Below are 16485 nucleotides of genomic sequence, written 5' to 3' on the forward strand. Positions count from 1 at the left end.
GGATTAATAAAAGCAGAGTGAACACAAAATTTAACAAAAAATTGATCATTCATACCATCTTAGGAAGACAGAGGTTACACAAATGAAGTAAACGAATTATTTCTTAGGATATAAGAATACAAAACACTGAATTTTCCTTGTCTAGAATAAAGGGAACTTATTAATATTACAAACATACCAATTAAAGATACCTTATAGTTATATAAAGCAGAAACAAAACTAGATACTTAATTCTTCCATACCTTTGCAAGATCAATATTTAGTCCTGGAAGAGAAGGAACACCATCAAACATCGAAGTCTGAGCAGGAATTACTCCAAAGCTAGGTAAACAGCAGAACTCTTCACTTCCTTCAAAGAGAAATTTTAGGTGATCTGGATCCTTAGTTGACATTCCCACACCAAGGGCATATAGAATAGGCTCTAAGTGAGTATATTTATACACGTTGGTAGCCAATTCCCGGCCAACAATGCTTGCCTGAAATTAAAAGTCAGTATAAGTGAAAGTTATCTATCTATAGAGAAGGAGCCAGAACAAAACTACATTTCCCAACAAGACCCATTCCCTGCCCCTTTTCTAAACAAAACCTTAACTAAAGAGGCTTACAGAACTTACAAGTACTTGCATTCTACATTATGCAGTTTATTTAGGCTCTAACTTTTCCCATCATCAATAAGAAGAATAAAGAGTGGAGTCTGGAGATGTTTCTTATTCTGCTTCCTCACTTCACAGTTTAAAACCCACCTTTCTTTTTGCAGACAGCAAGCCAGAGTAGAAAGCTGATCAGCAACACAAGTCCCTCGGCTCAAGGTTTTCAGCTAACTTCAAGTGCATCTGGTAGACAGAGGTACTTACTGTGTCAATAGATGAAGAGACCACTGATCCAGAGCTTGTTGAATTCATAGAAACATTCCCTTGAGACTCTATCTGACTTAGAGCATCATTCAATACGCTTACGGACTCTAGAGAAAGGAATTGAAAAAAATCACTTATAAATAGCCATGAGACACTCCAGTTAGACGCACAACAGACATACCAGCAAATTAGATATGGCCTGGTACTACTCAATTCATTTTTCAACACAATATACATCTGCACGTTGAACACAGTGATGCATTGTACAGGCATCTACACAACAGCTGACGTTAAGTAATCTCTACACCCTTTTCATCAGTTCTGCATCCAGCAGCCAACCATGACACCTATCTAATTCAAGTGCCTGAAACACAACTGGTGCTATACACCACCATTCCATCCAAGAGGAGTATGTCAGTAAACACTTTGTTTTATTCCCTGAACCGCAATGTTAAGGAGAAGATAATGAGCATTATGTTTCAACTGTCTCAGAAGTAAACATCTGAAAATGAGTACTGCTTTTCTTATCTTGAATATTATTTGCAATACAAGTAACAGGTCTGATCTTCTGGCGGTTACCCTCTTTCCCATGTCATTTATATTATATATGAATAAATGAATAAGCCTGAGGCTTGAATAATGCCAAGATTACAGGCCAGATGATGCATGGCTGAGATACAGAAATCAGCTACGGTAAAGGCAGGCCATCAAGAAGAGCTTGCTTCTTGAAGCTCAATACGGCTAAAAACAATATTAAACATTCATGTGTTAGAAAGAATCAAACAGAAAGTGGTAAGAATCATGCACAGAAAAGTATTTAAATAAGAGGATCACAAAATCATTATTTAATTACCTTTACTTTGTTGTCACTCTCCTCCACTGTAGCACTCCTATACCCCTACTGACTTGCATTGTTGCTCAGACTAAAAGTGTTGCTCTATTGCACAGCACTCGCCTAAATATCCTGCAAGTTAGCTGCATATCCTCTTGCAAGAATCTTGATTTCCTAAACTATTTCTTGTTTCCCAGTCTCAGTGCCAAAATCATCATAATGTTTTATCTGTGGCCTGAATCTCATGAACATCTACAAAACAAGCATGCATTGTCACTTCTGCTAAAGACAAGTTTTACCTTTGGGTACAAGCGCTGTTATAACATGATATAAGGTTGTCATATTTACATAATGTGAAAAGGTGCAAAACGAGATTTGTAATTTATAAGAACCCCTTAAAAGGTAATACCTTTTGTGCCTTTCTTCATTCTTGAAATGAATAAAGGAAAAGCAATACTGAGCTGCTGCGAGAAGTAACAGACTGTTTCTACCTTTCTTGCATGAATCAAAGAAAGGCTTTCACATTGCTTTAAAATCTTCAAGGGAAAAAATAGCTTTGACCTCCAAGTAAACCTGAATGTTTCCTCAACTTTTCACGTCCACACCCCATTTCCATGTAGGAATATAACTATTATTATTAATGGTGAAATATGAAAAGATTACCAACATGCATTTTATATGCAATGATAGCATTAAGACAAACAGTATAAAGGCAACCTCTAATTTAATAATGGTACAGAATACCACAATCTCCTCTTCAAGGAGTCTTTCTTCCAGAATACATGTTATGACTGGACTCTCAAATTGGTGAGCTGGCTAGTGTCTGGCTGAACACTAAGGACATCATAGAATCATAGAATGGTTTGGGTTGGAAGGGACCTTTAAAGGTCATCTAGTCAAATCCCCCTGCAACGAGCAGGGACATCTTCAATTACATCAGGTTTCTCAGAGCCCCCGTCCAACCTGACCTTGAATGTTTCCAGGGATGAGTAATCCACCACCTCTCTGGGCAACCTCTTCCAGTGTTTCACCACCCTCATTGTAAAAAATTACTTCCTTATATCTAGTCTGAATCTACTGTCTTTTAGTTTAAAACCCCTTGCCCTATCCCTACAGGCCCTACTAAAAAAATGTCCCCATCTTTCTTAAAAGCCCCCTTTAAGTACTGAAGGGCCACAATTAGATCTCCCCGGAGCCTTCTCTTCTCCAGGCTGAACAATCACAACTCTCTCAGCCTGTCCTCATAGGAGAGGTGCTCCAGCTCTGATCATCTTCGTGGCCTCCTCTGGACCTGCTCCAACAGCTCCATGTCCTTCTTATGCTGGGGACCTCAGAGCTGGACGCAGTACTCCAGGTGGGGTCTCACGAGACCAGAGTAGAGGGGGAGAATCACCTCCCTTGACTTGCTGGTCACACTGGTTTTGATGCAGCCCAGGATACGGTTGGCTTTCTAAGCTGCAAGCGCATGGTGCTGGCTCATGTCCAGCTTTTCTTTCACCAGTACCCTCAAGTGCTTCTCCTCAGGGCTGCTCTCAATCCTTTATCCCCCAGCCTGTATTGATACCAGGGGTTGCCCTGACTGATGTGCAGGACCTTGCTCTTGGCCTTGTTGAACCTCTTGAGGTTCGCCCAGGCCCACTTCTCAAGCTTGTCCGAGTCCCTCTGGATGGCATCTTGTCCCTTGGGCATGTCAACCACACCACTCAGCTTGGTGTCATCTGCAAAACTGCTGAGGGTGCATTTGATCCTACCATCTATGTCACTAATGATGATATTAAACAGTACTGGTCCCAGTATGGATCCCTGAGGGACACCATTTGTCACCAATCCTCACCTGGACATTGAGCTGTTGACCACTACCCTCTGGATGTGACCATCCAACTAATTCCTTATCCACCAAACAGTCCATCCATCAAATCCATGTCTCTCCAATTTAGTGAGAAGGATGTTGTGGTGGACTGTGTCAAACACCTTACAGAAGTCCAGACAGATGACATCCATAGCTCTTTACTTGTCCTCTGATGTAGTTGCTCCATCAGGAGTGACTTGTCCTTCGGGAAGCCATACTAGCTGTCTCTAATCACCTCCCTGTCCTTGTGCCTTAGCATAGGAGGATGTCTTATATGATATTCCCAGGCACAGAAGTGAAACTGGCCACATTTTTAAAATGTGAGATGTGGTGTTTTTCACCCTTAACATCAAAGTCCTCACCAAAGTTGTTTTTTAAACTTTAGCCTACTGTTATATTTGTAATCAACAACAGCACTTCACCTGGATCATACCAGATCACACCACAGTAACACTTTTATTGATTTTCAAAGCATATGTATGTAGAAAAAGCTGTTTTTAAGGATGGAATGTTCTTTCAGACTTCTGGTTTTTATTTCTTTATATCCATAACAGACAACAACTGCATGAGATATGTCCATGGTTCTAGGCCCAAATTTCTTGAGAGGTATCAGTAGAAAGTGTATGTTATGCTTTATGTTTCAAGGTTGTTTTAATCCTTTAATATAAAAGCTACTTTTAAGATGCTGCCCCTTTGGGGTGCCCAAAAAGTTTAAGCAAGCTATTAGAATATCACCAAATAGAGGTAGCAAAGCTTTTTTTGTGTGTATTTTTCTTTTTTAATAAAGGGGAAAAAAATGTTTATTTCTCTCCCCCCAGCCTGCCCCCTGAATTACTACGTTACAGAACTTTTTCAGTTAAAAACCTTAAAAACTCCTTTTATCTTCCAAGGACTGCTAGAGCAGCATGCAACTGAAATGTCTCAACATATTAATTTATTTCAGTCTCCACTGCTTTTCTGCTGCCCGGCATAAGAAACTGGACAAGTCTAGCGGTTGACCAGATATGAATCTTTCACATGAGGCTGGGTTACACCTTCAAAAAAAATTAGATTATTGTGTTAAGTACAAAGGGGAGGGAAGCAGAGTGGTGAGTTTTCAATCATGTAAACACACAAGGATGTCTGAAATCTAACATTTCAGCAGTACACTTTACTATGACAATTTGTACCTTTTAATACATGACTCTACAAACTAAGTAAGGTTCTTCTAAGATCAGAAACAAACCCAGCAAGAAACTTTTTCATTAATGTTATTATTTTTAAGACTGGTTTGGGGTTATTTTTTAAGTTTTTGTACTGTCAGTGAACTCTGAAACCTTAAATGTCCACTATCCCAGCATGGTCTGGTATTATAGAGCAAATGATTAGCAGACAGCAGGGAAAGATTAACCTGAAGAGCAAAGTTTGAAAATAGTCATGGCAAAGCCTGTTTCCTTCCAATAGTATTCCTCTCACTTTCTAATTAGGGAACATTCCATGTGAACGATACCCCTCAACTATGAAGGAAACAGAACCAGTGTTTAAACCCTTTTTAAACACATATGAAGAAAGCTGAAATTGAAGCCAGAACAGTTTTCTTCTTATGCAACATTTTTCTTTATATACACACAAAGTATACATACAAACATACACACCTTCTATGTGTTTAATATTAATTTGCTCTATACCAGAGATAAGCTTCTGAAATGTGCCAGAAGTCAGCCAGTGAGAATACTCAAGTTGTTTTCTGAACCTAGACATCTTCTAAAAGAATTAAAAATGCAGATGAATCTAAGAGCAGATTACAGACCTCTAAAGTACTAGATTTAGCTGAATCTGGCTCATATCTTCACAACCAGGAGGAAATCAAGACAGAGAGAGAGAAAGAGATTGTTTTATATGGGTGACAAATATAATTTTCTTTTCCTAGATAACAAAACAACTAAACATACTAACCTGTGCAATACATAGTACAGAATGTATACAGTATACAATCTGCAAGATAGGGATGGTTGTCTTCCACCTATTTCACAACACAATTTGATTTCTCCCTTTGCAAAACAGGAAGAATAGGATTAGGACCCAAGAGCAAGTAGTGCACTGTGGAGGCAAGGGCTACTGGGTCTAGCTTTGTCTGAGAGGGAATACAAGGAGACAGCATGCCAACATGCGGTGCAGTGTGGAACTGTGACCTACTGCACATGCACCACACATTCAGAAGCTTCTGTATCACATTTAATTCCTTCTGCTTACACACAGGCACAGGAGCCCAGGACCTCTCAGTCTATCAAAACACGGAATCACATTACCATGACAAATATGTCAGCTCACTAGATCCAGCTGCAAATGACAGCCTGAGCAATTCTTCTTCAGTACTAGTTAAGCCAAGTTGCATTATTCTGCATTTGCTACTGCCTAAGGGCATACAGGGAGCTGATTACAGTGACTTGCTGATGTACACTGTAAGTAGATTCTGTGTCCTAACCCTAAGGCTCTGATTATGCCCTGCTTATCTTGAGAGATTTCTAGCTTGTTCTGAAGTGGTATAAAGTAAGCTAGAACTATTACTTCAGTTTAATCATTAGGAAGAAAATAACATCATCATACAAATTAGGAAAATGCTCCAACACATAAGTCACTGCAGATTCACTGCTGCCTCAGAGGCAGTGACATTTTCATGTTGCCTTAAGTAGATAGTTACCTCTCACTCTTGGTAAAGGTAAGAGAATACAGGCCAGCAAAACTACATCTTCCACTTCTTCAATTTTCTAAGTTCTCACATAGCTTCTCGGGGAAAAAAAAAAAGTCTGTTCTCAGATTTTTCTGTTGTTAAAAAGACATCGTGTAGTGAATGCACAAGTAATTGTATCTTTTGCTAACAGGACTATACCTGAAACTGTGTGGAAGTACAGAGGAACTGCCAGACATTCTCCAAGTACATTAAGGACTAAGCCTGTAAAACTTAGGGAATAACTACAGAGAACATTCAAAGACACTTGAGGCATCAAAAGGAAAGTGAAAAGGCAAGCACAGTCAGTTACACCGTGTCAGCTTTTGGGGTAAGTGGAGGAGTTTGGGCAAAAGACAATGTTGCACAATCAGCAGCTGCTCCTCTAGAAAGATGTAAGGTAACTACCAAGAAGGATTGCTTTACTGAGCACATTATCATATCTGAGAAACTTCAGTGAGTTACTGAATTAACATCAACTGCCAAATCAAGTGACAATTAGCTATTTCCTATTAATTAAAATTGCACAAACCCTATAAAATCATATTCTGGTACAGAAGCAAGAGTCTTTTAGCTTGATTTTTGTGCCAAGAGAACAAGTTAAGCCTATAAACTGAAGAAGTGCTTAAAAAGGTCAGGAGAAGATGGAAAGAAAAATTTGGATCTTTTTACTTAAACTGGTTTTAGAAAATGAATTCAATGCTTTCATTTCTTAAAAGACCACCACTAAAACATAAAGATGAGACAGTACTTCCATTTAGTCGTCAAAAGTTCAGCATCTCCAGCAGAATGACCTTGGCTAAAATACACAACTATGAACATGCCCTAGTTAAACATCATATGAGTGCTTTGCTAGGCAGGGCTCTAAATACATAATCATTCAGACATTAGATGTGGAGCATTTAATTTATTTATCTTTAAGAGAATGACTTCCCCCCATGCTTGCAAATAAGAGAATTCCAAGTAAAAAAAGTACAACATGAATACAAATATTCAGTTATGTATGATTGTTACACATGTAAGAAAACCTGTCTTTAAAAAACCAAACAATAAACAACCAACAAACAGATTATGCTCTTACTTTTTTATAATCTAGAAGGAATAAAGTCAAACTGCTCTTATCAGTATGCCCAAATTATGAAAACAAGATTAACATCTCTGATTATGGGATTTTCTACTACATTACAAGCAAATACTTTATCTAATTGGTATTTTCTTATAATTATATGTAATGGTTACTACACAATTGTTTTTCACACTATCAAATTAATTAAATTAATGAAATCTTCTGAGAGAGTTTTAACTTGCAGATATTAGGCACTGTAGCTTTAATTTTTAATGCAAGTACTGCAATTAGTTTCCCTTATTTAACAGTTAAATACCTTCAAGCAATAAAGCGGAGACTTTGGTAGTAGAAAAAACTTTTAATATAGAACTGAAAATTCTATTCAGCTAACTTCTTCAGAATTTTCTTCAACCCTTCTGCTGATTCTCATATATGACAAATTAATGCAAGAGTTTCCATTCAGCCTGGCAGTACCTATAGCTTGATGTCACTGAAAGGACAATGCTATATTTTGGCTAAGTTCATAACAAAACAGAAGTCAAGGATGTTCAGTGCATGGGAGATTCATGCTAATGTAATATTTACAATTTCCTGCCTGTAGAACCTGCTGTGTTGTACTGTAAGCACATTTACTTCAGAAGTCCAAAATTTTGTCTCCTGAAAGCACCAAGAGGCAGATGTGAAATATCATATGTAAAGCTGAAGCAGCTTTCTAAAGCAATTCCCATCTATAACTTTTTTCCTACAACATTTTTCTTCTTGCAACCCATAAAAATAACATAGTACATATGACAGGCTGGAGAACTGATCAGAAGCAATAAAGCTGGAATGATGTTGTTGTAAATACCATTCCACAGCAGGACAGAGAGCATTTATAAACATTTGGAAATGGGACATCTGTAAGCTAAAGATTAGTGAAAACAGTCAGTAAGGTGATATAGAACTACTGTATGGCTTGGTTACATTCCTCTGCCAAGATCTGAGGGAAAGGACAAAGTGTCTCCTATTCTGGTTTTGGCACCTAAAAAGATATCCCTAAGGTTTTAACAAAATGCCCTAATGGATTTCAGGGCCAACAGCTTAAACATCTGCTGTATATCCAAGTATCTTTGATGAAATGATGAAATTCAATTGCCATTGTACATAAGGACACCTCTTTCACTCCTCCCCCAAACATTAAACACTGGTATTTCCTAATCTGACAAATAATCTTTGACCTAAATAACAAAATGCGTAATAACAAAACAACCATCACTGATACTAAGCACATGTACTCACACTAACAAACTAAAGGTAACATCTTGAGAAATCTTGGAGAGCAGTTGGGAAGATTAGTCTGTACGGTTCATTTATGAACTATGACAGCTATGGATCCAAATAAAGATAGACACAAAGGGAAAGTTTGAAAGATGAAAGAGAAGCAAGTATGGCAGCAGGAAAGATCACAGTAATTTTGGGTAAAAAACCCCACCAAAAACCAAAACAAAAAAGCAAACCCAAATAACGGGAACGAACAAAGAAAGGAAACAAAGCATTGGAAGAGACAGTCATCTTGGTCACCAGCCAAGGGGGTGATGTTACCCAGGAACAAAAGGCAGTAAGGAAGAACTTCTTTGCTGTGTTATACCAAATGACTTAAGCAGAGAGCTTTTTGATATGGAAATGTCTGCCAAAAAACAAGATCCCAGGACTGAAAAGAAAATACAATCTCTCTATTATACTGCTACTACCTGTATGTAGGTGCAATCAAAGAAAACACTACCATAAATCTGGCTGTAATACATAAAAATGACAGTGATGTCAGTTTCCTAGTAACTCACAAGAAAGATAAAACAGTCTTAATTCTATAGGTAAGAACACAAAATTTCCTTAAAAAGATCTGACTGAAACAGTAGATGATTAATGTTACACATTTACAAAAGAATTCACTGGTTCTGCAGACTTCTGAAATAAAAGTTTTAGCAAATGTCTGATAAGAAAACATTCTCTTCTAAGCTTTGCTTGCCCAAACTATCCACATTATCAAAGTTTCCCTTACCTTGGATACTTCTGGGTTTGCTGGCATTATCAAAGTCACAGACCTTCTCCCATTTATCTCTCACTGCTTCAGGCGTCATTGGCTGATTCTTTCCTCTGATGATAGCACCCAAGGATCGCTCCCAGCGCACTAATGGGAAACAGGAGCCCGACAGTTCAAGTAACAAACAAAGAAACTTTCAGTTTCTTTAGATCACTTTCATCTAGGCCACTACTTTCAAGACAGTGCAAGAAAGGAATGATTATAAGTACTCCAATTTAACTCACCAGTATAACTTCAACATGGACTGAAATGGCTCACTGCTTTTAACTAACATTTAGAAAAGGAATAGCACTGGTTTAAAATTTCATTAAAGCCACAACAGACCGACTGCTCTCTGAAAATATTAGGGTATATTTTCGGATTATGTGTAGTTTTAGGATTGTGTCTAGTGAAAAGTTGTAGCTAGTATGTATCTATAGACATTCTTTTCTGACATGATTTTGACGACTAATGCTTAGGAATCTTCTGAAAGCCTTGGAAAACTATAGGGGAAATGTGAAAAACCACTTGTTATCTATGAAAGAATGTTAATAACAGTGGCCAGCATGTCCAAACAGTCCTTGAAGTTGTATTTCAATATTGTAACTTGAGAGAAACTCCTAAGACTAATGTGAATCAGTTCTGGAAGGATACAGACTTCCCAGATTGCAACTAGTTCCTAATCTGTCATGTTGGTTTTGGTGTAAATTAGCAATAGACAATGAATAAGGCCATACTGGTACCTCAAAATGAAATCAGGTGGTTAAAGACTTCAACAGTAGCTATTACAATGATGAAAAATGGATTTTCTTTCAATGAGAAAGGAGAAGCCACAGATTTTTAGCTGTATTAAAACTCAACTCCTTGTGGAGGGTAGCAAGAGGTTTTACACTGCTGCCCCAATTCGTTTAATCTGTTTAATACACTACCTGGGAAAAGCTATTCCAGTGCCACTAGAACGTTTACGGTTAGTAAGAAATGCACAAAATCTTTATCAAGAGGGGAAAAAAAATGTTTTGGAAGAAGAAGGAACCACTTCTTGAATTAATGGCCCTACTTCCAATGAACTAGTGATATTCATGTAGGCTGAAGAGTCCTTGAACGGTTCAGGAAAATAATGCTGGTATTAGGTTCAACATATTCAGGAAAAAAGTTAAGACATTTCACACACTGAATTAAGTTTTCCATCTTGTAAACCCTCAGTATTGTCTGCGAGTTTTCTTTATGCTCATATTTAAGCTTGTCACTGGAGTCACTCAAGGAAAATACCTATCTAGCAAAGCTACTGGTTATTAAGAAGGCCAACTGCTTCAACATGTTAATGCATATCACTAGTATTTTTATAGAAGTAAAAAAGTAGAAGCAACTAAAAAGCAGCCAGTTTACCAGCATGTGCTACTTTTATACCATGAAAAATTGAAGTTATCAAGAAAAGGCAGCAACATACACTTAACACCAAAAATGTAGATTCTTCTTGACTTCAATTACACCCTCAGGATCCAAGACTTAAGGTTACTTAGGCAGATTTTCGGTTACTATTAGTCAGCTCAAAAGCATAATAAAGAACATACCTAAGTTATCAGTTTCTCCCATGTGTAGTGAAATTTGTGACTTTTACTTAAAATAAGCAGTCTCCTCTGAACCGTGGGCTTTTGCTAATCTCTCCCTAAATAAAAATGTCTTGAGCAGAGGTTAACTGCAGAGATGATTTGCAAACTTCTTTTGTCAATTCAAAACCAAAAATTAATCCTGCAACACAAAGTACTTACGTTTCCCAATCCATCCAGCTCCCACCTGCCAAAAAAAAAGAAAATCAGCTTACCACACGTTACAAAGGAAAGTTTTGGCAATGTAGGGAAACAAAACTATACTTCAGAAAAAACTCAATATTAATTTCTGAACTACTGCTGGTTGTATTGAACAGTTTAGCTAAGCACTGGAATGTGAGCAACATAAAACTCCAACAACAAGACAACACCTTCCATCCAATTTATGAGCTAGCATTTTGATATACCTCTAATATATTCCATAACTAAGCAATTCATCCTTCCTGCAAGTTGCTTTCTGTGTTTGAATGACTTAGAAAACACAAACTTCTTTTGAAGTAGTTGCTTTGGTACCTATTCAAACTTATAAGGGTTCAATAAGAATTGTAACAATCTGATCAGTAGTATTTTGAGCACACACCAGAATCTGACAACGTAGTTAGTGCCTGATGAACTTGTCATATACAGCACAACAGGGTCAACATTTCTTCTGTCAATGCTGAGTATGTAGTATCACACACAATAATTCCGTTTCAGCAAAAAGGCTAAGACTGGACAGACTAAGGCAAATTATTGATTTCAGGGGAAGGGGCAAAGGGAATGAAAGAGGAGGAAGAAAGGGAAAATAAAATTACCTCAAACAGACTGCCATTCTCCGCACAGGTCTCGTGGCAAAGCCAAACAACTAAGGGAGCAACATACTCTGGTTTGAAAGCATCGACCAGATCTAGAGCAAATTGGAGGGGGGAATCATAAAATAGAAACACTGTATAATTTCATCAAATTATTCTTACTCTAACACCTTCTGATGAACAGCAGAGCCTTGGAGAATTTAACCAACAGTATTCTGCCATTAAAAGAAAGGACAAATGAAATGAAACATTTGAAGATTAATTAAATATGAACAACTCATGAGACACTTGTATACCTCCAAATCCAATTGCATTGGTTCTCAGATAGACTGTCTAAATGTTGGGAGCACTGTAACGTGCAGACTGCAAAGCCAGGTATGTTCCTAAATTTCCATCTGACGGAGAGCCTGAAACAAGGACAAGCCAGCTAGACATAATCCTGATGGAAATACACCTGAGCAATTTCTCTTTTAATTTGCTAGTCAGTTACAAAGACAGAGAGGGAGGGAGCAAGGTAAGAAATAAATGATCGGAGCTGTAACTTATAGGGAGACCAACGGATCTCGCTCTTCTTAAAATGACTAAGAAAATTAGGAGGTGGTTTGATCACTCTATAAATATCTTTGGGAAATTCCAGCTACAGATCTCCACTTTATGCTTCAGGAACTCATGGCTGCTAGCTTAATGTGTTTGACTCTTCTGTAAGTAAGTACAATAAATCCCTGGAACCTACAACCTATCGAGGTACTGGATTTCCTCATCACTTGCATTATTTAGACCTAAACCAGGATACTTTACACAGAACTTAATTAGTCAAACAAAATCATGCATTCAACCCATGCATAACAGTATAAAATATATTACTCTTCAATATCTTGTAAATCAGTCTGAAAAATGTATTGATTCCCCTGACTTTGAAATCTGCCTATCACTAGCGAAAAGAAGGGCAGAAGGGAAATAAAATAGGCAGATTCTAGAAGACTTTGGCAGCAATTTCTTTTTACACTTTTTTTTTTCCAAATTCTTTTTGTTTCTTCTGGTGATTTGACAAAGTACTTAGCCACTCTATTTATCCTAAACTTACACTTTACACACAGCTGTCTCCAATATTCTTTATACTGACTTCCCAATGCAGTGCTCTGCTAAAACCTGTTCAAGCATTTAAAGATTAGTAACTGTGCAATAAAGAAAAACGTAACATAGGCAGCTCAGTTCATTATCATCTCTTGCTGATCATGGAATGAAGAAGTACACACATGACACGTTGTGCAAAAAACTGGTATTTTGCAATTAGACAATATTACAACAAGTGCAGACATTTTATGCACATACATGACTCCACATCTGATGAAATAAACAAGCCTTTCCACTACCATAGGAAGATCTTGGAAGAGATTATAATGAAAGAGCCTTGCCACATGAAATTGCTTTTGCAAATTACAAAATTCCTTCTTACCTTATGACAGAAAATAAGAATTCCTTACAACAGACAAAGTAAGTTGACAGTTCAGAGACAAAAAGACAGTAGGTATAATGAATTAGCAGTATATCAAGTGTAAAGGATTTGCATTTTCTAAGACATAAGAAAGTTAGCTGTGCTTCAATTCATTGAAAAATATCAGTACGTGTAGACTAAATGATTCACCTTGAGGCATGACAGTCTGGGTCATTCTGGATCCAGCAGTAGGAGCAATTGTGTTGCAGTGGATGTTGTACTTCCGGCCTTCAATTGCGATTGTGTTTGAAAGACCCAAAAGGCCAAGTTTTGCAGCACTGTAGTTTGCCTGACCAAAGTTTCCATATATTCCAGCAGCTGAGGAAGTCATAATTATTCTTAGGCGAGAGCAGGAAAAAAAAAAAGTTCAGTGATTTCTTCAAGTTGTTTAATTCCACACAACAACATATTCCAGCCTTGGCATTACATTCTTCATATTCCACAAAACAAAAGCGTGCAAATAAGAAAACATTATTTCTTGGTTGTGCTAACAAACAGATACCGTTTTTATGTTTGATTGATAGCAAACATCTGACAAATCCTGAAGTGTTGTCATAGTAGCAGAAAACTAACAAAGTCACAAGCCTTTTTGAATTGTACTGCAAAACTACAACAGACATTCTGTAACAACGGGGTACGGTATAGAGAAAAGTATTTTCTTTTCATGTTCTAACTGCACTTCAAGTGGTGTTATTCTTACAACTAACAAATTGCTTCGGCAGTCAGAAGAAAATTATTTTATTGAAAATGACTTCACCTTAATATCTAACTGGTAATATGTGAAGATGCATTCTTACAGAATTCACATTCAAAGAATCCTAATGTGCATTAAACACATGAAGAAGAGTTCAAAGTCTTGCCCTTTGCTGTCCCCTAGCATTATTGCTGTGTAGATGACTGAACTGCTCACAAGAAAGCTCTAAAACCACTGCAGTTCATAGCTGGTTTGAGGCAAGAAAACATTGTGCCGAATGTCTTCTCAAACTGGAATGCAAAAGAAAAGGGTCTACACCTTCACTTTTAAAAGAAACCTTATGAGAATCTGTTCTAATCTACTGTAAACACACTGCATAGCTGGGTTCAAAATCTACTTTTATTATTTGTGTCACTGACAATAATCCACTGTTTTTAATCTAAATAAAGAGATGTGTTATAAGTACTGGCTCAATAAGATCAAGATGAAAAAAGCTACAAAATCTGTACGAAGTAGGCATTTTGCAGATGGCACACATCTATACATACACCACACAAGCACTTGCTGCCATTGTTATCTGAGCAAATACAGAAAAGGAGCCAAGGGAAGCGTTTTCCTAAACAGATGCAACGCCTAGGCTTTAGCAGGATATTCTGCCTGCTGATCTCTTCCCTTATCCTTATTCTTCGGTTCCCTGGTTAACAATGAATGTCAGTTTGGTCACAGAATGATAAAACAGCTCATACAGCTTTCAATATGCCGGTATGGTTGTTAAGATTAATATAATCACATTAGTGTTTTGATAGAAAAACAACAAAAGTGACAAAACTTAAAGGTCTGAATTCACTGTACTCTTTCAGTTAACAGTAACAGAAAGAACACTCCCACAACTTCTAAGACAAGTACATTTGTCCAAAGGGGAAAAAAAAACCAACCCCCCCCAAAAAAACAACCCATGACCCACAAGTGGAACTGCATGTACCTGTCATTTGAATAAGAAGCAAGAGAAGAATGCCTTGGACTTGCAGTAACATATGACTAGCAAACATTTCTAACCAGTCCTCATGAAAAGAAACGGCATTTCTATAACCCTACAGCTCCTGTCAGGGATATTTGCATCTACATGGAAAAAACCTATAAACATTCAGCTGGGGAGGCAGAGAGGGGGGCAGAACTGAAAGGATAAAAAATTTTTACCTGCCAAACTTTTGATTCTTCATATGATTCCATGCGGCTCGGGTGACCAGGAATGATCCCCTCAAATGAATTCTATGAATTATATCTAGGAACAAATTAATGTCAGCTTAGTAATTCCAGGATTTCATCTCCAAATTTGAAATACACCATTTGTTTCCTCTTCATGACAAAAACTGTGTTCTCTTCACACTCTCAAGCTGTTAGTAACAAAGTAGTGGGCTTTTTTTTTTTTCATTGATCATTTTGAAGTGCTTGCCTGAACATACACTGATAATCTCTTTTGCCTCTTGGATGGGGCTCTCCCGTATAGAATTCACAAGCATTCAAAATTCCTGCACTTAAGCACAGTCAAACAAGGACTACAGGAGCTAGACTATCTGCAAAAGTCTGCTCAACTGGCTTTTCACCACCTATCATCTCACTGAAGGTCCCCCTGTTCTTCTGTCCCTTGACACATCAGATTTCCTTCCTCTGTTGCTAGTTCTGGGTCTTTTAAACCTGTTTAGCATTCAGTCAGTGAGTGCTGGCGCAAGGAATGTGTTCTGCTCACAAAAACTATTGTGTATGTTTCACATGGATCTTGTTTGTATTCCACTCAGCAACTAGGAGTGGCAGCTAGAGCCTTTCTTCCCCTTTGGAACAACATATACCTACCATGCACTACTGCACAGATCTGGCTGCAAGCTGAAAACAAAGCAGCTGAACACCAGCAGCTTACCACTAAGTTTTCAGGGCAAAAGATAATTCTCTGATCTGGCATAGACCACCTTCCCCACCTTCTCTTCTTCCAAGTACCAATGGGAGGGATGTACCTTTCATCTCTCACACAGAAAGTACATTTTAAAGTTTTTCAACTCACCCCAATCTTCATCACTGATCCGAACAAATGAACGGTCTCTAAGGATCCTAAAATGCATTATTAGGAGAACAAAACAAAAAGATGAACAGGTGTTTACACAAAAGTGACAGCCCACAATCAAACAGGAAAAAATCTTCAAGTCCACTCACCCAGCATTGTTTATAACGATATCTGCAAAAAAAAAAAAAAAAGAAAAAAAGAAAAAAAAAGAAAACAAACCGAGTGAATACACTGATAGAATACAAGCTTGTTTCTATTCTTCTCCCACTTCTAAAACTGTATATAGACAAGAACACTGCACACATACATCATATTAGCATTCTATAGCTCCTTGTCTCAAATAGTGGAACTCTATCATTGGACAATAATTAAGACAAGGCAAAACACTTCAGTACAGGCAAGCCTTGGCCTGCCAAGAGAACAAAGCCTGACAGGGAGGTATAGCTGAGAAGTGCTGGTTACCTAAGAGCACAAT

General features: G+C 37.7%; 1 protein-coding gene across 2 annotated transcripts in view; it reads right to left on the minus strand.

The window, feature by feature from the left end:
• Positions 1–16485, minus strand: part of HSD17B4 (hydroxysteroid 17-beta dehydrogenase 4) — a 70015-nt gene that overhangs the window by 45554 nt on the left and 7976 nt on the right. For both annotated transcript variants that reach the window (XM_054809839.1, XM_054809840.1), the window contains exons 5-13: positions 16160–16181; positions 16011–16057; positions 15152–15236; positions 13411–13598; positions 11769–11860; positions 11137–11161; positions 9347–9475; positions 855–961; positions 243–476 (exon numbers count right to left, since the gene is read on the minus strand). In XM_054809839.1, coding sequence (XP_054665814.1) covers positions 243–476; positions 855–961; positions 9347–9475; positions 11137–11161; positions 11769–11860; positions 13411–13598; positions 15152–15236; positions 16011–16057; positions 16160–16181 — 929 coding nt within the window. The remainder of the gene's footprint in view (positions 1–242; positions 477–854; positions 962–9346; positions 9476–11136; positions 11162–11768; positions 11861–13410; positions 13599–15151; positions 15237–16010; positions 16058–16159; positions 16182–16485) is intronic.

Source organism: Grus americana, chromosome Z (assembly GCF_028858705.1).
Source record: "Grus americana isolate bGruAme1 chromosome Z, bGruAme1.mat, whole genome shotgun sequence".
Lineage (NCBI taxonomy): Eukaryota > Metazoa > Chordata > Aves > Gruiformes > Gruidae > Grus > Grus americana.